At 27.7% G+C, this 24363-nt stretch overlaps 3 protein-coding genes across 8 annotated transcripts; 1 reads left to right on the top strand and 2 right to left on the bottom strand.

Annotated features, from left to right (window-relative positions):
• Window positions 1-305: 305 nt before the first annotated feature.
• On the bottom strand, window positions 306-10908 carry LOC105254337 (sodium-independent sulfate anion transporter). 6 transcript variants are annotated; one of them, XR_889443.2, is made up of 11 exons: window positions 10676-10908; window positions 9291-9449; window positions 4193-4400; window positions 3144-3339; window positions 2656-2876; window positions 2010-2565; window positions 1664-1890; window positions 1297-1470; window positions 1042-1204; window positions 608-668; window positions 334-518 (listed from the first exon to the last, which is right to left on the bottom strand). XR_889443.2 is itself a non-coding variant. In XM_011262950.3 (10 exons), the coding sequence occupies exons 3-10, from the start codon at window positions 4397-4399 to the stop codon at window positions 376-378; spliced, it is 1887 nt and encodes a 628-aa protein (XP_011261252.1). In that variant the 5' UTR covers window position 4400; window positions 9291-9449; window positions 10663-10908; the 3' UTR covers window positions 307-375. The 6 variants fall into 6 exon arrangements, 5 of the variants coding, with proteins under 5 accessions (XP_011261255.1, XP_011261256.1, XP_011261252.1 ...); XM_011262950.3 differs by lacking the exon at window positions 608-668 and having other exon boundaries at window positions 307-518; window positions 10663-10908; XM_011262949.3 differs by lacking the exon at window positions 608-668 and having other exon boundaries at window positions 307-518.
• A 502-nt stretch (window positions 10909-11410) lies between these two features.
• Window positions 11411-13985, top strand: LOC105254336 (chromatin modification-related protein MEAF6). The gene is made up of 4 exons (XM_011262948.3): window positions 11411-11636; window positions 12218-12421; window positions 12591-12627; window positions 13451-13985. Exons 1-4 carry the CDS (start codon window positions 11565-11567, stop codon window positions 13786-13788), a joined length of 651 nt encoding a protein of 216 aa, XP_011261250.1. The 5' UTR covers window positions 11411-11564; the 3' UTR covers window positions 13789-13985.
• A 1842-nt stretch (window positions 13986-15827) lies between these two features.
• On the bottom strand, window positions 15828-19573 carry LOC105254346 (cuticle protein 19). The gene is made up of 4 exons (XM_011262970.2): window positions 19294-19573; window positions 18098-18153; window positions 17296-17608; window positions 15828-16371 (listed from the first exon to the last, which is right to left on the bottom strand). The coding sequence occupies exons 1-4, from the start codon at window positions 19342-19344 to the stop codon at window positions 16093-16095; spliced, it is 699 nt and encodes a 232-aa protein (XP_011261272.2). The 5' UTR covers window positions 19345-19573; the 3' UTR covers window positions 15828-16092.
• Between the last annotated feature and the right edge of the window lie 4790 nt (window positions 19574-24363).

Raw genomic sequence — 24363 nt, 5'->3', positions numbered from 1 at the left:
TGTAACAGTAAAAGCGCTAACATATTTTATAGGCTATATTTCATAGATTTCCATGTATTACATGTATATAATAATTATAAAGACTATATAGAACAATGAAAAATGTATAATATAGAAAAATGTGTCTTCCTGATTATGTATCAGGATAAATAACGCTTAAGCCAAGCAACAGGGTGGTTATTAATTTTTTAATTATAAAAATTAGTGTTTACATTGGGAAAAATAAGAATAACACCTTTATGTTTAGAAATGAATTTATTTCTATATCGCTTTTAATTTATTGTTTTGTATACTTAATGTCAAATAAAGATATTATGTTACATTCTATTTAATTAAAAACTTTTATTCTGCATTAGTATTAAATAAGATTTAATTTCAGCTCGCAGTAGCATGCAATAGTGTGCTTGTCACCTCACTGAGCTCATGACAGGAACCACGCGTATTTCTATGAACCATTTCTGAATTATTTAATGCTAGAGGCGCAAATATCTTGTCATGCGTTTGTTGCGCATATTTGTCTGGAAACGAAATGCATAAATATATTTTTACATACAAGTGAAATTTTTTAATTCTAATATTGTAATATTTGATATTATGTTCAACATACGTTGATTTTAAAATCTTTTACGCTCTAAAATATTTTCCTTGATTTCCTACTCTTCCTCATTCTTATGCAGTCATGTGATCACAGGGGAACACAAGTGAAAAAAGAAAAAAAAATCTTAATTTATAGAAAAAAAATTTCAAATTTAAAGAAAAACAATAAATAAAAGAATGTAAATAGAAAAATAAGTAAAATTTATAGAAAAAAATTTCAAATTTAAAGAAAAACAGTAAATAAAAAAATGTAAATAAATAACTTTAACATAAAATATAAAAGAAGTTAACATAAAAAAAAAATTAACATAAAAAATTAACATAAAAAAATTAACATAAAAAATATAATTAAATAAAATATAATTAAATAGTTATAATTAAATAAAATATAATTAAATAATTAAAATAAAAAATTAACAGAAATCGATTACACGATTTGTTTACCTAGAGTTGTAGATAACAAGTAAGAGAGCTCTTCCTGAGTCGAAACGTATTGAAATTCGTCACCGCAAGCGCCTTTTAGAACAGTAACAACGTCAGATCTTGGATTATAAAAGTACAGGGCCTGTTTACGACTACTAAATTCATTAATCAATGTTTTGATGCCCTAAATTAAAAAAAAAACAATAGATTTAAACTTAAATATAACACACCATATTATATCTTTAATTATATTATTGATTTTCAAAGACGTTATACCTTAGCAGCCGTAAAATCTGCGCCTAAAATATATCTACAATCGACAACAACTGGCACTTGACTAGATCCTTGCTTTATAGCAGCATTACCCACCGACTGCTTTATAAAATCGACCGCTGGGAAATACAAACTATTTCCTGGAGTAACCAGCAAGTAATCTGCGCCAGAATCAGTCTGTAATAAATGCGATATAAAATGAAAATAAGAATTTAGAAAATTGCAAATTAATAAAAATGTAATCATTTCGGAGAAGAACGATCTAATGTATATTCATCAGATTTAACTCTTTTCTTTTTATAGCTTTACAACTAATATCTTAGACTGATGGAGAAAGAAAAAAATTATTCTTTGAGCTGGTGTTACCCACTGTACACTTGTCGATGTGGACTGTAGGTCTTGCAGAGGGATATAATAAAAACATCAAATTTATACCGACGCCCAACAAAATACCGTATTCCACACCGATGATGAGGCAAAACAGAAAGGTGACGAACATCGGTATAAGATCCTTTTTGCTCGATTTCCATATCAGTTTTACAACTTCGTATTCGATCATATATATTACTGCGCAAATGATGACAGCTGATAACGAAGCTAAAAAAGAAATAATAATTATATATTAATTTATTATTAATAATAATTATAATAATAAATATTATATCAAACTGATTCATTGTCTTTTGCATGTTGCATGCGGTGAAAAGATTCGCTACCTTTTGGAATAAAATAAAAATACGGCGTGAGCATACTGAGAGCCAGCAAAATCAGAATCCCGGTATACAATCCACCCATTGGCGTCTTCACTCCGCTGGCGTGATTCACCGCCGATCTACTGAACGATCCTGTAACTGGCATGGAACTCGCGCAAGATCCAAGAACGTTACAAATCCCAAGTGTCAGAAGCTCTTGAGTAGCGTCGACCTTACCATCGTTCACAAAAGCTTTAGCTATGGCCACGTTACCAAGTACACCTATTATCGGTACTAATACTATGGCGGTATTCAATTCGGAACACATTTGCGTGAAGGTAAAGGTTTGATTGTTTACTCGCGTGGAGAATGGTGGAAAGCCAAATGGTGGAAGACCAGATCTCACCGGACCCGTTAGAATAAACGGAGATCCGGATTCGGACGAATCGTACTTGTACGCAATAACGGAGCAAATGATAACGACAATGGCGTTTCGCGCTGTGGAGATCAGCCATATCGTTTTCGTGAAGATCTTCTTTGACCTTTTGCTAACGTTATTTAATTTGATATCCTTCATTTTCTGTAAAACGTATAAAGAAATTCATCAAGAACGTGTACCAAATATCATACGAATTTATGTCAAACAAGCATAAAAATTTATACACGTTACCCTAAATAGTAATAGAATCACAATACAAGAGAAACTCATTCCAGCGTCCCATGGATTCGTGTCATTAATATTCTGAACAACTTTTGTCAGGGTATCCAAAAATCCTTGCGCTGAAATTCTCAAGCCCAACAGACCTTTCAATTGCGAAGCGACGATTATAACAGATGTTGCGGATGTAAAACCCACGGTTACTGGCACCGAGATGAAGTCTACGAGTACACCTAGGAAATTATTTTTTTTATGTGAAAAAATTAATTACAATAAACCCATTCACAATAGATGTCAAATGCATAGAAAGAAAATTATTCCAAATTGTTTAAAAATGGCAAAAGAATCTATTTGGAACTTCACACAAGCATACCTCATAATTTGTCTTGCGTATTTAAAGAAAAAATTTTTTTTTTCATTCAAAAAGAATGGTTTTAAATAAAATCATTCTTTCATTTTAAATAAAAAAGACATTGTTCTCGTTCATTGATTCGGCATACCTAAATGTAAGCATGTCATTAGTAACTGCAGGCAGCCAGATAAAAATGCAAGAAGTATAGCGAAATCTGCGTTTTTCCCTTGCACATAATCGTGAGTCATTAATGCCATAAGCGCGGTAGGGCCAATTGCAATATCTTTACAGGAGCCGAATATCACGTAAATGATTGCTCCTACGACCGCCGAGTAAAGGCCATACTGAAAGCAGAAGCTGCATTATTATGATATATGTTGATTTCTAACATTTCAAAGCAAATTCAAGAAAATTATATACAGTGTGTTAGATTACTCATTTATTAATAATTCTCAGTGTTTGCTGTAGATAATTTCAAAATTATCTAGATAAAGATAAAGATAAAAATCCGTAAATTTATCTTAGATGAGATAAAGATGATTTTGCTTTTACTTAATCTAGATGAAAGATGAGATAATTATTGCGATAATCTAAATAATTATCTAGATATTTTTGTTTATTTTAGAAGACTATAAATATTTGTAAAAAATGTGACCCAGATTATAAATGGGATATTAAAATCATAAACACATATTCTTTCTCTTTTCCTAAAGAATATTTAAATAATAGCAAAAAGGTATATAAATGATATGGTAAATATTTATTTATTTATTTGTATTTATAATATATTTATAACATATTTATAATATATTAATAATATATTAATAATATATTAATAATAATAATATAAAAAATATATTTTAGACATTTTAGATAGATTTTTAGAAGCTTGCTTTAAATTTTTGGAAAACTTTTTTGCATAATGAAAACGTCATCTTACACAACTTTTAGATAAGATGACATATATTTTTCATCTAAGATAAAGATAAAGATATTTTATATTTCTTCATCTAGTTAAAGATAAAGATGATCCATTTCTTTATATCTAAATGATTATCTACATAATTTTATCTAGATACCAGCAAACACTGATAATTCTATATGAAATTAATGAATGTATTTATATAAATATATCTAAGTAATATATTCTATATTTTATCTATGTGAAATAATTTTGTTTTTTATTGTATATTATACCTGAGGCTCCAAACCAGCCAATGTCGCGTATGCGAGTCCCTGAGGCATGACTGTGAGACCAACCGTGACACCGGCTATGAAGTCGCTAAAGAACTTTTCCGAATCATATTTCGGCAGCCATGCTAAGATGGGCACACGCCTCGATGCTAATTTACGTAGTCGATTAATGCAAGTTTTTCTCTTCCAACGTTCGGCCTCAGTCGCCATTCTGGATCATGAACAGAACAACAAAGAAATATATGTATAAATATATAAAGTCTATTATTGTATTCATGTATTTCTTGTATCTTCATTTTTTACAAATATTTTTATTTTTATTAAATAATCATATGTTAATAGTTATTTCGATACTTTAATATCTTGAAAAAGACGATAAAAATTAGTTCAAAGTATAACAGTTACTAACTAACAATTGATGCCGAAATAAGAGCCAATGCACAAATAAGAAAAATACTTTTATTTAATTAAAGCGCAAAAAAATATTGTTTTCCTTTTTTTAAAATACTGCAAAATATTTAATTTCATTTTAAAATGTTTATAAAAATGCAAATAAATACGGCAATATAAATGCAAACAAAAATTGGATAATATAATTTTGTAACATATTATTATTTAAAAATATTATATAATATTATAATAAATATTAATAATAAATATTATATTAAATAAATATTATATATATAATATATAATTAGTTAAAAATTTGTAATATATTATTAATTAAAAATATGTATAAATATATTTTATAATATATTATTAATATATTTTGCAATATAATTTTGTAATATATTAATCAAAAATATATAACATATTTTTAAATATATATTGTAACATATTATTAATACATTTTGTTTATTATTAATTAAAAATATGAAAATAATAGAAAAGGAAAAAAGAATTTTGTTTCTTCTTGCGCTTTAATTTGCCACTATTCGTCTCTTAGTAATTACTTTTCATATTTTGCATGTGGACGAATGAATTTTTGCCTTTTGAGATTAGCTTATCTATAGAAAGAAAAAATGAAAGAAAGGTTATTCATAGTCTAATATTGGATTACGCTTAATATCGAACCGTTAATATCGGCCATTAATATCGGACATTTCTTAACGTTTCTTAATGTCATTAAATGGCAAATATTATTCTCATAATCAGAAATTTTATTTGCCAGCCATGCTTACAATTTCTAACGGATTATTAGCCTCAATCAATTAAAAGTGATTGATAAATATAATTACTGTTATTTTATTACCCGCGATTCTTCGTAAAAAAAAAACTTCTACGATGAATAAATTATTTCAAAAAATATTCTCTTTATATCTCTTATTATATGTTTAAGCTATACATATATGTGTAAATGATTGATGTTTTGTCAGTTGTACGACACCGATAAGAGGTATCCTTTTTTTTAGAATGTATTATCACGCATATGATAATAAATTTCGTGTTCTATCACGAGAATCGAGAATCGTATACATATGTGACGTTGATAGCAAACCCGTTCGTTTACATTTATACGTGCAAAGTACATGAATAAAGATGAGAATGATCATGATTTTATTTGCGAGCGCCTTTAATATAAATTCAAATTAACCGTTTATGAAATATATCAATCATCTTGTTAACACAGAGTAATTGTATTCATTTAGATTTCATACAACAAGCATTTAGATACATAAAAAGCGTTATACACATATGTACAGCGATTAATCCTTCCCGATTGCTTCGCATGAATGAATATCGTTATTTGGAGTACATGTTTGTATCTGTGTTTTTGCGAAAGAATTGATAGTAAAATTTATCGTAAACTTTTTTTGCAGAACAAGATGACATGTCGTGATCAACATTTTTGAGGAAATATGAGTGCCATTAAAATTTACCATAGATGATAAATGTGCAACCACAATACACCGATAATAATATTCAGAATAGGGAGAGCGATGTTCGCAGAAGCAATTACTTTCACTCGGAGAGAAGCGAATTTCTCCAAATATATATATATATATATATATATATATATATATATATTTCTCTTTTTTTCTCTTTTCTTGAGTTTTCACTTTCGTTCGTTTTAGAAGCTACAAAAACTATTAATTATTTCCGCGTCGTGATATTTAGCTTATCAAAATTGCACTCAAGGTTTGCACTCAGTCGGAAATTCTGGCGGGCCGTAGACTGAAAGCACGCGTGTCTCGTCAAGTCCCTTATATACACGGATAACGAACTTGTATCGACCAGGGAAAAGTTGCTATTAACCTTCGCACTTCTTTTTCAAGAATCACGAAAAATAATGCGTTAAATGATTGATATTCTTATATATATCCCGCTAATGATACTTATTAAGATACGTTTGAAAGATGTGTTTTCTGCGTTTCAAAAGCTCTGGATTTTTATGAATATTATATAAAAATGTACATTTATGTAATTATAGTACAAACAAAGAGACTGAAGCAATTACAAATTGGAAGCGTTACCTCTGTTATCTATTATATAATGTATTTTGAGAGAAAAAAACCGGTCGCATTTGCGCCTCTATTGTGTGTTTGTCCACATATAAAGACAAAAGAAATATAAACCACAAAGGAATTGTAAATTTGACCTTCACGTGATACACTTGGGTAATACATGAAGTACTAAAACATTCTAGTCTCGAAATATATTCGTGAGAAATAATTTTATTATAATATTTTGGAAAGCTCTAAAAAAAATATGAATTTGCAACGAGAAGCTACATGTTTTCTTTTATTTAAGAACAACTGTGTTTTTTTACACTAATTGATTCCTCTCATTATTCTGTGCGTAAAAAATTAATATACGTATTGAGATAAGATAATCGACAATAAATATTTTTTTTACGAGATATTTTATAATTTATGTAAAATTATATGTCAACTTAAGATTTAAAATATCTCGTAAACTACTTGATTTTTGGCTATTCTACCCGTATAACTTTTCACGTGGAATATATTGTGGGGAATCGATTTATAGACGAATTAAGAAAGTTCCATTTAAAAAAAGTTGACCTTCACTTAGCCTTAGTATCTACATTCAAGATCAAACTAATATTCCTATCTTCTTTCTCTCTCCAAACTCTACAACTTTTATTTGAAACACTTTTTTTCAAAATGTTTTTCAATTATTAGGTGTAAAAATTACAGTGGGACACCCTATATATATTTGATTAATAATAATATCCCAGTTTTTTTCCTTATCAACCTGATAGTTTACGCAGGTCAATTAACAAAAACATTTGTTGCTAATTTTCATCAAAGATATCTTGTACAAAATTGGCTTTTAATATTGGCGCTTATTGTAATATTTAACTCTTTTTGTAATCTTCCTACAAATGACAAGATAATTAGCAGTAAATAAGTTAAATAATTTATCGTCAAAATTTGTTAGACACATTCAGATTGTGTATCAATATTTATATTTATATAAAGAGTCACATATGTACGTTTTTTCACGTCTTCTCTTTCTTTTGCTTCTTTTTTTTTGATAAAGTGATTCTTCATTGGAATTTAATCATATACATATAGTGTGTGATATAAAATGGATATGATACAAATGGATATTACGTCAAATAGAAGTCAATAAAAAAAGAACATAAATATGGCAATATTTCAGAAAGAAAACCTTGGCCCTTTTCTATAATACAAAACAATCAAACAAAATGTAATATTTGTAATAAGAAGTATTCCATAACATTATATATTTTTACAATGAAAAAGAATTTTATCTTTTTGAATCATTTATGTGTCTTTTTGTGTAATAAATAAAATCGTAAAATTTAGATATTTAATATATCTTTAATATATTTTTATCATAAAGATTATGAATATTTGAGTCAATTATTTTACTTCGTATATCAAAAATATATGATAAAATACAAATTTGCTATTTATTATATTTATACTCCTATAATCGGTAATTTGTAACAATTTGTATGAACTGTGAATAAGTATGAAAATTAATGAATCAGGCATTTGTATTTGAATGTCAGGTTATTTGAGAATATAAAACATTCAAGTTTTTGGGAAAAGATGATTGAGTAATAGTGATGTGTTTTATTATTAATAATATTTTAAATTTAATAATTATAAATTGTGGACATTCAAACAAGATTATAATATTTGTCATCTAGAAGTTTTTATTGTCCTCGTTTTATTTTATTTTATTGAAATATACTAAAAAAAATAAGAAGAATTTTAATATTCTTTGGATAAGTAATTATTTACATTGCTTTTTGATGTAGCATTAAATAATATAACATGAAATTATATCTATATAATTATATCTATAAATTTATCAATATATTTGTTTATACATTTATCTCAAATGCCGACAAAGATATAATTTTATTTATATTTTGTATATCATTTCTATCTATAATTTATTACATATGTTATATATAACACATATATTATAACACATATATAACATATTTCTCAAATATTATATATATTATATATATTATATATTATATATATATATTATATATATTATATATACATTATATATTAATATATATAATATATAATATATTTTATATATATTATATATATTATATATTATATATTATATATTATATATTATATATATTATATATAAATATCATAATCTATTAATTTTGCGAAAATAATTTTTTAACGCATTGTATTAACAAAGTTATTTAAACCGATATCGTATTTGTTGCATTTGTATCTTCAATTTGTTGAGGAGTGTTTGCATAATTATAATACAAAAATTAATAATTAAAAAAATTAATAATTAAAAAATTAATAATATAAAATTTATTCAATCTCTCTCTTCCAAATAAAACGATATTATTAAATACATTGCCTGATACAACTTTTTAATTTACAATTATTCCAACACACGCAAATTTATCTAAACACGCTAGTTATTAGAAATCTGTTAGCTTTATCTAGAGAGAGTTTCAAGTTTGACCGGGTTGACCATTGAATCGCGTAATACTTTCCAGATAACAAAAAAGTCACGCAGATAGCGTGCTTAATGAATATATGAATTGTTACAGCCTTCGAGCGTTTCTTCGTCGATTAATCATGCGTTTAAATCTCATGCATCTTTAGACACATACCTGATCGAGAGTATTACTCCGGTTAAAAGGCCAAAACGCGAGTATTACGAGTCGTCGAAGGGCATGTGAGTGTCTCGTGACATTCTTCGTGGAATATCATTTATCCATATCGACCCCATTGTTGACCAAGCCGTTGAAAAGAGCCGATAAGAAGCTGATCTGTTCGAAAGGGAATTCAACCTTGACTTATTTTTACATTTCGAACCCCATAGAATAAATATATAATATATAAATATATAAATATATAAATATATAATATTATAAATAAATAATAAATATAAATATAAATATATAATAATTGTAAATAATTAATAATAAATTAATTATAAATTATTATTAATTATAAGTAATTAATAATAATTATAAATATATAATAAATATAAATATATAATATTTTTCTCTTGACAAATGTTGTTGTCTAGTGAAGAAGAAGCGAAATCTATGGATGTAATCAACTCTAAGAAGACTAAGTCCACATGTAATCTAATCGTAATATTGCACGCGATGCATCTTCTTGTGCATCAAGGCGGCGAATGTACCACGGCTATTTATATACGATACACATCATTTATATTAGAGCGAATAAATTGCTCTGAATTCGAAAATATGCGTCTATTGAACGAGCGACAGCGAAATCAGCTGACGTCAGAGAAAAGGCGAAAATTACACGTTTAAAAAAAAACACGCATCAATGCGAACAAATTTATTACGAGTAATTTCCCAATAGCTTAAAAAAATGTGATGATAATTAGTTTTTGCAATGGTTTACAAGAGACAAGAATTTCAGATAAATCACATAAAGCACGAAAATTAAATAATTAAAAATATTAATGATACATCTTAAGGTATTTTTATTGTAATTAAATATTTACTAATTTCAATATATTTTAATTATTTTAATTAAAGAATGCTCTTTGTTTTATTTAAAACTCTTACACGTGAAAACTTTCGCTAAAAATATTGACTTTATAATATCGATATAATATATATAATACGTTAATATTGATGTGTTTCACGTTTCTTAAAAAAATTTATAATTTATATCTCATTAAAATACTTATAATTATATCAATATATATGCAAATTTGTATAGCAAGAAATTGATGAAAATTGACAAAAATTAATAGAAATATTTTTATGATATAAATTTATTATTTTTCAAAATTTATATTTTTTTCTCTTTTAAAATAAATCTCTCATAATTACACGAGTTTATAAATCTACTTAAATCGATATATTTTCGATTCTGCCGCACTTAATCAAAAACTTGTGGAGATAATTGAAAAATCGCGATACGGTCGTTTTTTGTTAAATTTTTGAAATAAAATACATATATTGTGTATTATTTTATTTAACCTATAAAGGCACTTACAGGGCTTACTTACTAAAGGACTGCTCCGTTGTTGACGCGTCGAAATAAATCAGGACATTCACAAATTCGGAGTATCGAGGAGATGTTTTGCATACGAAACTTGTAACAAAAAAATTATAAAAATTTAAAACTATCTTGTATAAAAAATTCTCTTGTCGAAAAATCCATCTGAATTCCAAGCAAAATCCACAAATTTCTATTATATATTATATTAGACTGCTGACACACGGCGACGTTACAACTGAAGCCATGACAGCCATTTACATTTGGGTAGGATATACATATATAGATTGATTTAATATACACTGTGTCGCATTTCAATTTGCCGGCAGTTATGAAAATATAAGTTACAACACGGCAATGATTAAAATAAATATAGCAATTATTAAAATAAATATAAGCAATTATTAAAATAAATATAAGCATTTATAAGTACATACAAATTAAAATTTTAATCAAATGACGTTATGTCAAATTTTGTGACACCCGGTATAAATTCTGTCGAACTGGATTGGTCAATACCGAAACGTCAGTATTTTATTCCTTGAGGATTGGCAAGAATGATGGAAATTACGTTCGAAAATTCTATGCCTGCGATGGAATAGTATTTAATTGGTCTCTTTGTCCTGATTGATCAATTTGACGTCATTGTAATCGATGGGGAGAATTTTTGAACGCACTTGGAGTAATACTGCTAGTTATATTGCGCATGCGCGAAAACTGCGGGAACCTGTCAGAGCTGTCAGAGAGAGAAAGAGAGAGAAATAGAGCAACACTGGTTTACTAGGTCCTGATTATTTGGAGCAAGTTGGAAAGTTGTATCGTCGGTTTTCAACGTAATAATCCTCCGTTAATTTTAGTTTGATTCTGCCATTATAATCTATTTAAACGTACATTCGAAAATGTCTACGAAATCCTCGGTGGATCTGCGAGCGGAGTTGGCAGAATTAATAAAACGTAAAGCTGAAATTGCTGTGAGTACAATATACATGTGCCAACAATTTTCACGCATATTTTACGTCAAAGCGGTACAGAATATCACATTGTATATTTACATAACACAAAATTTGTAAAGTTTTTAATTCCTCTTTATTACACATCTTATTTCGTACTATTTATTTAGCCTTAGATGCGAACAGCTGATTGTGGTGATTTACAAAAGTATGAGGTTATGACGTCGGAAGATAAATCTAAAAATATTTTAGCAAGAAACTCAAACATGATTTATTTATATTTATTTATTTTTTTATTTATTTTTATATTTATTTATTTATTCATTTTTATTTATTTTTTATAAAAATAATTTAATTATAATTTTTTTATAAATATTTTAATTATAATTTTAATAGAATTATATTTTTTTTTATAAATATTTTAGCAAGAAACTCAAACATGATTTATTTATATTTATTTATTTTTTTATTTATTTTTATATTTATTTATTTATTTATTTTTTTTTTATAAAAATAACACCATGAAATTATAATTTTTTTTTACATTATAAAATACAACAGATATTAGATAGGAAAACTTGTACAAGGCTTGATTTTTGCAGGATACATTAGCCAATTTAGAACGTCAAATATACGCCTTCGAAGGAAGCTATTTGGAAGATACGCAATTATACGGAAACATAATAAGAGGTTGGGATAGGTATTTAGCGAGCAACAAAAATACTAATAGCAAAGCTGATAAGCGTAACAGAAAATTTAAAGAGGCTGAGAGATTATTTTCTAAATCATCTATTACATCTATGGCAGTAAGTAAATAAATTTTTCTCGATAAAATTTTATTTACACAAAAAAAACAAAGATATACTATTATAATCAATTAAATAATTAAATTTGTAATTTTATTTCTAATATTTTGTACGCTATTTTAATCTTCTTAGAGGATTAATAGCTAATTTGCATTATTTCTTGTTACAGGCGGTTAGTGGACTTGTAGAGAATGCGCAAGAAAAAAGTAAGGACCTCAATGGATATTCATGATTATTATATCATGATTATTTATTTATAAAAATAATATTCTTGTATTTTGTACGCACTTTTCTTTATTATTCTCTTTTCCGTAGAAACAATGATAATTTTATGAATGCATAAGTAGTTACTTGTGTTTGATTAAGTTATCTTATTGTGTTATTGTATATATTATTATGTTATAAATAGAATATATCTGCACTGATTTTTTTCTCGTTTGGATTGCTTTGTATCTAGAAGAATAATATTACTAGAGCTAGCATTTGATATCTACAAGTATAAAATATCATTAATATAACTAATATTAGAGTATTAGAAACCTAATATTAGAACTCGATGCTGAGCTTAAGTAATTAAATAATTTTTTTAGTTTGAATAGACTTAGTCGCTATATATCTGTTATGTGTTTAGTAGCATATAAATAATACTTTATTATAAATTATATAATGGTATTGTTCTTCATTTTCCTATTAATCTCTATAAATGATGTTGCACACTTTTATGTATCTCGAGATCGTATGAATGACCATGCTTTAAGAGAGTATAAACTTTGCAAGTACAATAGTAGCAAACAAATAATTATAATAAAAATATATATATATATTATGCAAATATTTGTATTACACATAAATGTTTATTTTCTGATACAGAAAAGATCATACTCGCTACGAGCATTGTCTGAGTGAAAATTCTATACCTCTAACATTGGCTTATGCACCTGTATCGCTCCATCTGCAAACAATATCTATTTTCTCTCGCTTTCTCTTCCACTTGTATACCGTTAATATGAGATCCCTGCTTAATTCCAGTTGAACGATACAGTGAATCGGAGTCTCAAATTGGAAATAGTGGAAGTGAGGACAATTGCAACTTTGGCAATTCAAATGCAATCTCTTCTAGCAATAATAAAGAAGCTAGCGGAAAAAATCATACTTCCATTCAAACTGGATATGCCCAAAATAATAGTACACTTAATAATTCAGAAAATGCTTCAATTCAATTTACAAATGGCTCAATGTCCAATGGAAATTTAGAACACATTACCACACCTGTCAAAGAATGTCACAGTAATAGTAAAGACTCGAATAAAAATAAATCTACAAACAGCGCAAAAAAGAATAGTAATAAAAGATCTAGAAATAGGTAGAAATTCTTCTAATTATAAACTATGTATTAATTCTTTGTTACTTGGTATTAAGCGATACAAGCATTGCTCGAATGACAACATGAATAACGAGATTAGCTCTAAGAACCTTTTTATTTATAATATCATATTCATTATTTTCATATATATATTTTTTTTGGATAATATCTGAAACCTTAACATTAGGAGGGCGATTTAGATATAATAGATTCGTTTTAGTATATAATAGAAACAAAACATTTCCATTTTAATTTAAACTGTATTAAAGACATGATAAATTAATACATTTCATCTTACGCTAATAAATTAATTTCTTCATAATTACATTATATAATATATGTATTAATAAACGTAATTAGTATATGTTGTAAAAAGATGCAAATAATCTCTTTTGTATCTGTAATATTTATTGCAATATTAATTCTTTACAAGCTATTTTTTAAATTTGCTGAAAAAGTACAACTTTCTAAAAAAGATGTAATGATAAATATTACACAAATTAATATAATAATATATTCTTTGATAACATTGCCGAAAATATTATATACAATACTAATTACACCTTACATCACACATTTCTTTCATTCATAGCTATACATAATATAATAATAAATAAATAAAAATAAAATATATCTCAGATCTCACATCAGGATAAAAATTGAAATATTTAATTCTGTAAGAGATCTTCATTTTTTAGCATATATATGTACATAATCTAATATACATACATACATATTTGTTTATGAAAATATTTTTTATCTTTCTTTTTTTATATTTTTTTACAAAGATTTTTTTCTTATTTTTCTCTTCTATATAAGTTTTAATATATAAATTATGTTATCAATGAAATATCTAAAATTACAAATAAAGAGACGCAATTGTCTGAAAATACATATATTGAATGTTATACAGGTAAGAGAACTGTACATTGTAATACAAAAAAAACTATCTTAATATAGCAACTTATATATACGTAATGCGTTCGAAATCTTCCAATTGGAAAAGAAATAATCCTTATGTAAAAATAAACCAAAAATATAGAATACCTTTTACACGATGCGTTATATTTTTGAAAAAAAAAACTTGATTTTAAAAGTTGGAAAAATTAATAGCACATATTTATATTTTTTTTTCAAGTTAAATCTCTAACAATTTTATATGTCATCGAATTTATCTCGATATAAGCACACTAATAACTATATACAAAATTAATTCTAATATATAAAAAAATAGAACATATCATATAATAAAATAATTTCAAATAATGTATTAATTGAAAATTATGTGTGTCTAATGTATTAAGATAAATTCTATTTTTTCTGTAGAAAGAATATCTTGTATCTTGTTATATATTTCAATAACCATATTCTCGCGAGAGTAATTCAATAATAAATGTATATCACAAACCAGTTAGAGATTATAAAGGAATATAAAGTTGAAAAAGAATAAACACACATATGTTATCCGCAATATACACATCCAAAAGACAGCTAGATGATATCAAGATTTCAAAGACATTTATGGGACGAAAATCATCTTCAAAAAGTCTCCTTTGAATGTCTTTTGAATATGTATGTTGTGTGGAATAAATTTTTCAATTCTCGAAAATAATGTGCTTCATACAATTAATTTTATTTTACATTTTATTCTACAAGAAAACATTTTTTTTCTTAATTATAATACAATTTGTTCGGCACATTGTAATAATAGTGTAATTAATAACATTCTCTCAGCGAAACATGAGAAATATATACAGGGTGTTTCTAAAACTATGTCGGAGATTTTAAGGGCGTATTCTAGGGTTTAAAATAAGAAAAAGAGCTCATATAAACATGAGTCCAAAAATGCTTTTCCTCCAAATTATAGCCCCCTAAAGTTGAAGGAAAAAATCGAAAAATGTATTGTAACTCGGAGACTTTTTCATAGAACATTAAAGTTCTGCACAGCGTAATAATTAATAATGAGCTTTATTTTTATGTGGTTTTCACAATTTTTTCCTTCAACTTTAGAGGGCTATAACTCGGAGGAAAAGCATTTTTGGACCCATGTTTATATGAACTTTCTCTTATTTTAACCCCTAGAATACGCCATTAAAATCTCCGACATAGTTTTAGAAACACCCTATATAATATATAAATTAAATATATGTATGTTGCATATAAAAGAATCACCTTAGAGTATAAAAAAGAACACATATTATATTCTACATATTATAAGAAGCTATCAAATACGTAATGCTCCGCTGTAAAAAAAAATACACAACATTTTGCATGGAAAGAAAAAATAGTGAAGTGAAGCTAAAGTGTATCAAATTTTATGCCTGTCGTTTGTAAATAGAGCGCCGGGTATAAATGTTTTTATTTCGGCTGCAGATTTTGCATTCTTTGGCGGCTCGCTTCTAGTTACAACCGCGTTAAAGCCATTACGATCATCTGCTGTGTAAGAAACGGTACGAATGGTTCCGTCTTCCTCGACGACCGAATATTCCCCTTTAACTGTATCTCCGTCTCGTTCTTCCCACGCTGACTTGGAGTCGCCGGTGTATCCGTCGATTACGCCGTAATTAAAGGAATATTTAGGATACGCCTGATAAAAAAATATATATATATATATAATATTTTATCTGTTATTTTCTTATATTTATATTTTTTATTTTTTTATATATTGTGTATTTTATATTTTTTACTCCTTTTATATATTGTTTGTAATTAATTTGTATAAATTTGTATCCATTTGTGCTATTGTATTGTTCGTTCGAGGGAAATTTTTCAAAAAGATATGATTGAAAAATATAAAATTATGTATACATATACAGGGTGTCCCAGACCATTAACGAATCAGCCGTTAATGATAGATTCCTGAGATCATTTGGAAACGAAAATCTTCATATCAAAATGTTGAGGAAGATGTAGTTTCGGCGCTACAAAAAATTAAATTTATTACCTTTATTATATAATTTATCTTTATTATATAATTTATTATTATTTATTACCAATCGACACGTTACGTTCTCCTGTGCTCAGGGACATAGCGCATCAAAGGGCCCGCGATAATATCGATATCGATAGAGGGATTAAAATAAAATTTATTTAAAATATTATTAATTATAAAATAAAATAATTTATTTATTATAAAATAAAAAAGAGGATTTTGCAGTTAGCGCGATTGTGTCTTCGATGCGACAGTAGTTTGAACATTTTTAAGATGTCTTTCTCAACATTTTGGTATTAGAATTTTCTTCTCCAAATGATCTCAGGAATTTGCTATTAACGGCTGATTCGTTAAGTCTGGGACACCTTGTATATTGATATATTTAATCTTGACTCCTGACGTAGAGTCTGGCGCATTTAAAATAATGGCGTCCTATCAATCAAAAATACTTAATATAAATAATAGGCATTTATCTCTCATTTTCATTTTATTCCATTATTTTTAACTTTTTTCTTTTCATTCCATTATTTAACTTTTGTCATTTAATAACTATTTATTTTTTATTTTCACATAATTCACCATATTCTGGACGTCCTTCTCCAGCGATTTCGGTTCAGTAGCTACGATAGCTGATGCAGATTTGACGATGGGCGGCGCGATATATACCAGGGAAGAAGTCCTTGGCAAAGGCTTATATAGCAGAGGCGCCGATACTTTGACGTATGTAGGTGATTCTAAGTGATGACTTCCCGGTCCAGACGCATCATCACTTTTCACCGATGCGAATTTCAACGCGCACGCGATAGTCGGTCCGAATGCATCCAACGATGTTGAATCGACAGGAGTGCACGAATACGCTTGCCTCGGGTTTTGAAATGGTTGCGAGGAGTATCTGTTGCAAGAGAAAAAGATGGAATATTTTTTGCCCTTTTTCCTTCCGCAAAATCGATATGACATCCCGGGTGAAAAAAATGTCATATATAATTTCTTAGGAAATTTTAGGAATTTTTTTCATAAATTAAATTTATTAAAGAATTCTAAAAAGATATATCAGATTTATATTCAGATTTTTAAATATTATTTTAGAAAAAAATATAGAATAAAAAATCTCAAAATATTTAACATTTATATATATTATACAAGAAATTCTAATTTAAAATTTATCGTTGGTAAAAATATGAATTATCTTCATTTCGGAAGCCTTTTGAAAAGTGTACTAATTCAATGGCAAAAAATTTAAAAATTTTCTGAAAAGGTTTTAAAATTCTTATAGAAAATTTTCAGAGAGAAATTATTATGAAAATTTTTATGATTAATTCTGTAAATAATTTTCACTAGGAGTAAGAAGAGTTTCTTTTTATTCAAATCATCTTGCACTCACTCTCGAAGAAGATTCGCTCGACTAAAGCTGAGCAACAAGATACACAAGAGTAACATCTGAGAACAGAGGAAAGACACGTGAGATAATCTTTTCGCAATATTATTTAAAGTAATTGCATTGCGTAAAACGTGCGATTTATTATTTGAAGAAAGCATAAGAGAATTATTCGACATTATTAACGACGAGAGATGGTCTCTATTACATAATAGAAACGATTCGCAGCTAGATTACACATCCACAGTTGCTGCTTCACATTCTCTTCATGTTCACCATACAATGTGCTAGATCTATTATCGTTCTTCCGATGAGCGTCGAAAGAATGTTCGACGCTCTAGCATGCAAGTCATTGGTTTCACATCTTCTTGATCATTTACGAGAATATATTCTAGATTTGAGATCTAACATTAGATCTTATTTAAAAATAAAAGGGGCTCTAGAAATTCATAGCTCTATTTATCCGTGAATTTGTAAATTTTTACGTGTTATATGCATAAATGTACACGGAAAAAATGGCGGCTATCATTAGTCTGCTCCATTGTGCAATGTACTCGTTCTATATCTAATTAAAACTTTAGTTATTCTAAAGATTATAATTCTATAAGATACGATAACGTGATTAATTCATTTGATAGATTCAACTCGATTCAATCGATGAGATTTTTTATTTAATTATTATATTAATTTTAATATTAATTTAATTTAATTATTATAAATTATAACAATTAAATAATTTCTTATAACAATTAATTTATATAATTTATGTAATTTATATATAATTATTATTATTATAACAATTGACAATTAATTTCATTTAATTATTATATCATTCTGATCTCGAAATGTTACATGGATATCTTTTCGAAATTTTAAAATTGTCTCCTCCTTTACTCCCTTTTTTAGCTTTATTCTCCAAGAGAGTTGGAAGGAGATAAATTTTTGACTTAAATTTAAAAGTCCCTGGGAATCTATGAAATTCAAAATCAGAATGATTAACATTGATTACGTTCTTGAGACATTAAAAATTGAAATGAGAATTAATTTGAGAATTAATTTATTGACGACAACTATGTAAATGTCAAATTTAAAAACAAATAGAGAGTTCCTTCGTAGCAAGAAAAATTTCATTTGACATACACGAAAAAAAAAAAATGGCGAAAAATTTAAAGCGTGCGAAATATAATATTAACAATACTAACCGTGCCACAGAAGATTTCTTCTAAATTACATTTCCGCATAGTAAAGAACATTGTAATCCGTAATATCGAGAGCACAATATAAGGGACACGTAACTTAGGATGGCTTTTCTCGTTGAAGTGTGTTGTCCTTTTTTTTTTTTTATCAAAAGCTAAGCGTCTTTCCTTTAATCACAGAACATTTTCACATATAAATGCTTCGCGTTGTTTAATTAAAAGAGATATATTATCGTTGCATACTCTCTGTCGAAACTCGAGAATCGGTATTTTCGTTGTTCCCGATCCGAAGACGTAGTCCTCTCGAGTAAGCGATGTCTCGGAGAGCGTTGCAGCATCTCACGATTGCGAATCTTCTTTATATACCGCGAACATTCACTTACATTTTTGTCGGTTTCTCGCGCCGCGCGCCTTAACAGCGAGATTGCAGCGATGCACAATCGGGCATTGCATTAGGGAGCATGGGAACTCACATCAGTTGCATCGAATGAATGATCGAATTTATAATCATTACGTACAATTACGTCGATGTGTTTGTTTTTACAATTTTAAAAGACGAAATTAATTATAAAATTAAGCGAGATTAGATACAATTTATTCTACTTTATTTACAGACAAAAGAAATCGATGCGTGTGTGTATCTCCATTTTTTAAAAATGTAATATATAATCCATAAAAGTTCTAAATATACAGGGTGTCCCAGACCACCCATGCACCCATTTTAAAATGAAAATAAATGGTTTTTATCAAAAATCGCAAACAATTTTTAAGTAAATCGGATACGCTCTATCAAATGATGATATTTTCAACTTTTGATTCCGGCCGGAAATATGCCTTCCGGATCAGAAGTTGAATTTTTTTAGGGAAACATGGTACTTTTTATTGTAGATTCGAATTGTACGTGAAAAAATGAGAAATTTTTGTATCAAACGTTTTTTTCTGAAAATACCTCTGTCAGTCTTAACATTTGAAGTTCATTATTTCATCACAGTTATTTTCAAGATCAATTTTAAAATTGACAGAGGCACTTTCAGAAAAAAACGTTTGATACAAAAGTTTCTTATTTTTTCACGTACAATTCGAATTTGTAATAAAAAGTACCATGTAAAGTTCCCTTAAAAAAATTCAACTTCTAATCCGGATGGCGTATTTCCGGTCGGAATTAAAAGTTGAAAATATCATCATTTGATAGAATGTACACGATTTACTAAAAATTGTTCGCGATTTTTGATAAAAGCCATTTATTTTCATTTTAAAAGGTAGTCTGGGATACCCTGTATATGAATTATATTAGATAATTTAATTAATATTTATTAATTAATATTCATTAATTAATATTCATATCATTGCATTCTAAATAAGTTTATTGACTACGGGATCGTTCTAAATAATTTTAAATTTAATATCTTCTATAAATTTACAATCAATATATACTTGTCATGTAAATTGTAAGGGAAATTGATACTAACATGAACTGTACTAATTTATTTTACACAAGTCAAACACATATATCTTTTTATACAAAAAAGATATGACAATTTGAACTATAGAATTACGAAAATAACTTTACATTAATTATCTTTTCATGGTTAAAATTAAAATTTTCAATAAATAATTTCATACTTCAATTTTCAATTTGCAAATGTTTTTCGAAAAAAAAAAGATAATTCTTTAATCAATGACAGTTCGATATTTTCATTGTAGGAAAATAATTTTTCGCGTGTTAAATTGTTTTTTCTCATAAATAATAATCGTAATTTTCATAAATCTGTCTGTGGACTCTACGATTTTTTTTCTTCGAAGCGATAAAAACCTGCCCAAGATAAATATCGAGGACAGTTTTGCACTCAAGAGCCAAAGCGATTCTTTTTAAAAATAGCGATATGATAAACATGCATAAGATTAACTCCTGTAACAGATATCTGAAGCTGGGAAATAAATAACAATAAATAAATACTAAATCGATATAAATTTAAAATTTCTAAACAAAAGTCGCAAGTTCAAACAGAAGCTGTTACAAAAATCAAACAGCCGCGTATGTTTATAATTTGACATTACTGTGCTCTCTGTTCACGAAACCTGATTCTATTTGAAAAATTCTCCAAACAAGAGTCCAGACAGGAAAACGAGCAATCTTAATATGAAACAAGTTGCGACACCACACTTCTCGTACAGTTCTCATATATTTCTTATACTTGTAATTCAGTAATTAAAATTTTGCGATCAAGCGAGATTACTCGAATCTGCGAAGACTTCGGCCGCAAGTCACCTTCTACTAACAGCCAATTAGCAAAAAGTCATCAGCCAATTCACGGACATAGATATATCTTTATTTTTACACCACACTCAACAAATAGTAAGTCGAATATATATTTTTTTGAATTTTTTTCTTTCCTCTTTTCCTTCTTTCTCGGCTGCGAAACGATTCTTAGACAATTAATCGCTATTAAAAATAACAAAAAGTTCATCCTTCAGCTTCTCACTCTTTTGTTTTTTGTCTTTTACTTCCCTTTAATCGCTATGAATTTCTTTAGAGAAATCATTTCATTTCCATAATCGCTATCGATTTCTTCCGAGAAATTCGATTATTCTTTTTCATTTCCTAATTTATTTCTTTTTCCATTTTAATCCTCATATTATCCACGTATTTTTCAAAATGTTTCGATGCATTATTTCTAAAATAATGGAAGGAGAGAAGTAAATAATAATAATAATAATAATAATAATAATAATAATAATAATAATAATAATAATAATAATAGTAATAATAATAATAACAACAAAATACGTCATCACAATTTTTGTTATTTTTATTAGTGCAGATTATACGCAAATCACGCAATAGTATAAAACACTTTAGGAATCGGCGGAATCGGGCCTTGAGGCAACAATTGGCTCGAATCTTAGAGGAAAAAAGAACTTCTGGCTCTCCAATCACCAATATCACCACAAATGGAATAAATGTGGAAATCATAGACAGCCAACAAGACAGTCAGAATCCTCCCCCTCCTCCTCCTCCTACTCCAGTGCCCCACTATTCCTCCATTTTTTCGCCGGAGAGCTCCCGTCCTTTTCTTCTCCTTCCTCCCCTGTCCCAGTAATTATCCTAGATTCTCCTCCTTCCTCTCCTTCAGAATCCAGCGATTTCCGACAAGAATGGCTCGATTTCGACGAAGCTCTCGAGGACTTCACAAAGTATCTGTCCGACCTCGAAAGGACGTCGCACGATTTTGAGGAGTGATCCTGAAGAAGAAACGGCAGTTGATCGAATCCAGCGATTCAAACCTTCTGCGATACTTTTCCTGTCGCAATTTCCGTCCCTTTCATATCTCTTAGCAGAAGAAATATTTTGCGTGGACCCTGCTATGGTCCTATGGACCATGAGAAATTGTACAGAGTACTAATTCAAAGTCATCCTGATATCCTCATAACTGTTAATTATTTACTTTTAATTATATACTTTTCACTCAACAATATAACATTTTATATAACATGTTATATAACAGTTACATGACATGTTCAAGTTATATTGTCGAGTGGGAAATTACAACTAACAATTATAAAAATGTTACTTGATGTTCGCCGTTTATATATTGTTATATATTTTTTGTTACAAATATATTGTTTATATTTTTGCACCAGTCAGAATTTAAACTAAGGCGTAAAATTTCCCTCTGCATATCGATTCTGTAAATTAATGTAACATCTGCGGAAATTGATTTGTAATTAAAATTGTGCAAATTAGTTGAGTTAGTGGGGATATACGAACTTTTTATAAAGAACGAAAGCATTGTTATTTCGAAAAATCACGCTACATATATGCTAAATGTTGCATATGAATGTTTATAGACATTTTCATACTTGTTCGTGTTGTTCGTGTTTGCATTGAACTGACGTCACAGCGTCTATCGTTTTATTTTCCTTCAATTGGCAAAATTCTCATAAAACTTTGTACCTAAATGTTTTTTTGAACTGAATATGAATTTTCCAAATTTAAAATAATCTAATATGGCAGCCAAAATTTGGAAAAATGTAACAAATTGATGAACTACAATGAAAATCTCTTTTATCTTTAATTCTTAAAAGGGAATGCTCGACTTCCCGAACTCGATACGCTGATAAAAATTAAAACAAAAAATGTACTAATAGGTTCTCTCGTAAATTTCAGCTTTTTTACTACGAAATTAATAAATACTCTTTTGTTCATTTCATTGTAGATGTGACCATGAAGTAAAAGTACATACTCTTACTTCATGATTATGAAATAACATGTCTATTTACATATCCAGTTTTTATCGACTTTTTTGCGTACACACGAGTTATGTTAGTTATTCGCATAATCTTATTTCATAGACTTAGTTAGTTACATTCGCGATATAATATCAATGTAGTTCCGATTTTTTCGAAAATCAGTTTATTAAGCGCGATTAAAACAATCAATGTCATTTGTATAAGATAAGTTTAGTGTAAAAGATCTGGTTCCTAAAAAACGTTGATTTGGAAATTTTAAACATATGCATATCTATATAAATATAATTTTCACAAATAATTTATATAATATTTGATATAATATTTCTTTAAATGAAACAAGTATATGTGAAATCTATCATGTCATTTATATTTCTCAGAAATCATACGTTCATTATTGTTGTGGTGTCCTATATACAAGATAATGGATCACGATCTCTGGTAAGGTCTCAACATACATTGTGATATTATAAAATTAATTATTCGTATTTCGACAATTATATCGCTGAACGTGTCAATTTGTTTTCATATGTCGTCTTGTTAATTATAATATTTGCTCTAAATTTTGATTATTGACAATAAAATCATCAATATGAGTTTACTGCGATTTTTTGTATTGCAAAATTCGTGCTTGAAGTTCTAACGATTCATCGATATGCACGTTCATCATTTATATATTAATTGTCATACATTATTTAGAGTACGCGATATTTTATTATCGCAATTTCAATGTTCGTTGTATCTTAATAAATTCAAAATGTCGTGCATGTTAAAATTAGAAACAAAATCGATCAAAAGTAGTTACTATAGTTTTGATATATATATGTT

The sequence above is a fragment of the Camponotus floridanus genome, unplaced genomic scaffold (genome assembly GCF_003227725.1).
Source record: "Camponotus floridanus strain SB8 unplaced genomic scaffold, Cflo_v7.5 scaffold3, whole genome shotgun sequence".
Taxonomy (NCBI): Eukaryota; Metazoa; Arthropoda; class Insecta; order Hymenoptera; family Formicidae; genus Camponotus; species Camponotus floridanus.
The sequence above is the reverse complement of the archived record's forward strand: the minus strand, read 5'-3'. Positions and strand labels throughout refer to the sequence as shown.

Excerpts from the sequence above, each read along its gene's own strand:
- LOC105254336 (XM_011262948.3), top strand. The coding sequence starts at position 11,565 with ATGTCTACGAAATCCTCGGTGGATCTGCGAGCGGAGTTGGCAGAATTA. Across the intron at positions 11,637-12,217 it reads AACGTAAAGCTGAAATTGCT|GATACATTAGCCAATTTAGA; the intron begins GTGAGTACAATA and ends TGATTTTTGCAG. Across the intron at positions 12,422-12,590 it reads CATCTATTACATCTATGGCA|GCGGTTAGTGGACTTGTAGA; the intron begins GTAAGTAAATAA and ends TTCTTGTTACAG.
- LOC105254346 (XM_011262970.2), bottom strand. The coding sequence starts at position 19,344 with ATGTTCTTTACTATGCGGAAATGTAATTTAGAAGAAATCTTCTGTGGC. Across the intron at positions 18,154-19,293 it reads AAGAAATCTTCTGTGGCACG|ATGTTACTCTTGTGTATCTT; the intron begins GTTAGTATTGTT and ends CTCTGTTCTCAG. Across the intron at positions 17,609-18,097 it reads CGAGCGAATCTTCTTCGAGA|ATACTCCTCGCAACCATTTC; the intron begins GTGAGTGCAAGA and ends CTCTTGCAACAG.
- LOC105254337 (XM_011262953.3), bottom strand. The coding sequence starts at position 4,399 with ATGGCGACTGAGGCCGAACGTTGGAAGAGAAAAACTTGCATTAATCGA. Across the intron at positions 1,471-1,663 it reads TCCACATCGACAAGTGTACA|ACTGATTCTGGCGCAGATTA; the intron begins GTGGGTAACACC and ends CATTTATTACAG. Across the intron at positions 1,205-1,296 it reads CAGATTTTACGGCTGCTAAG|GGCATCAAAACATTGATTAA; the intron begins GTATAACGTCTT and ends TTTTTAATTTAG.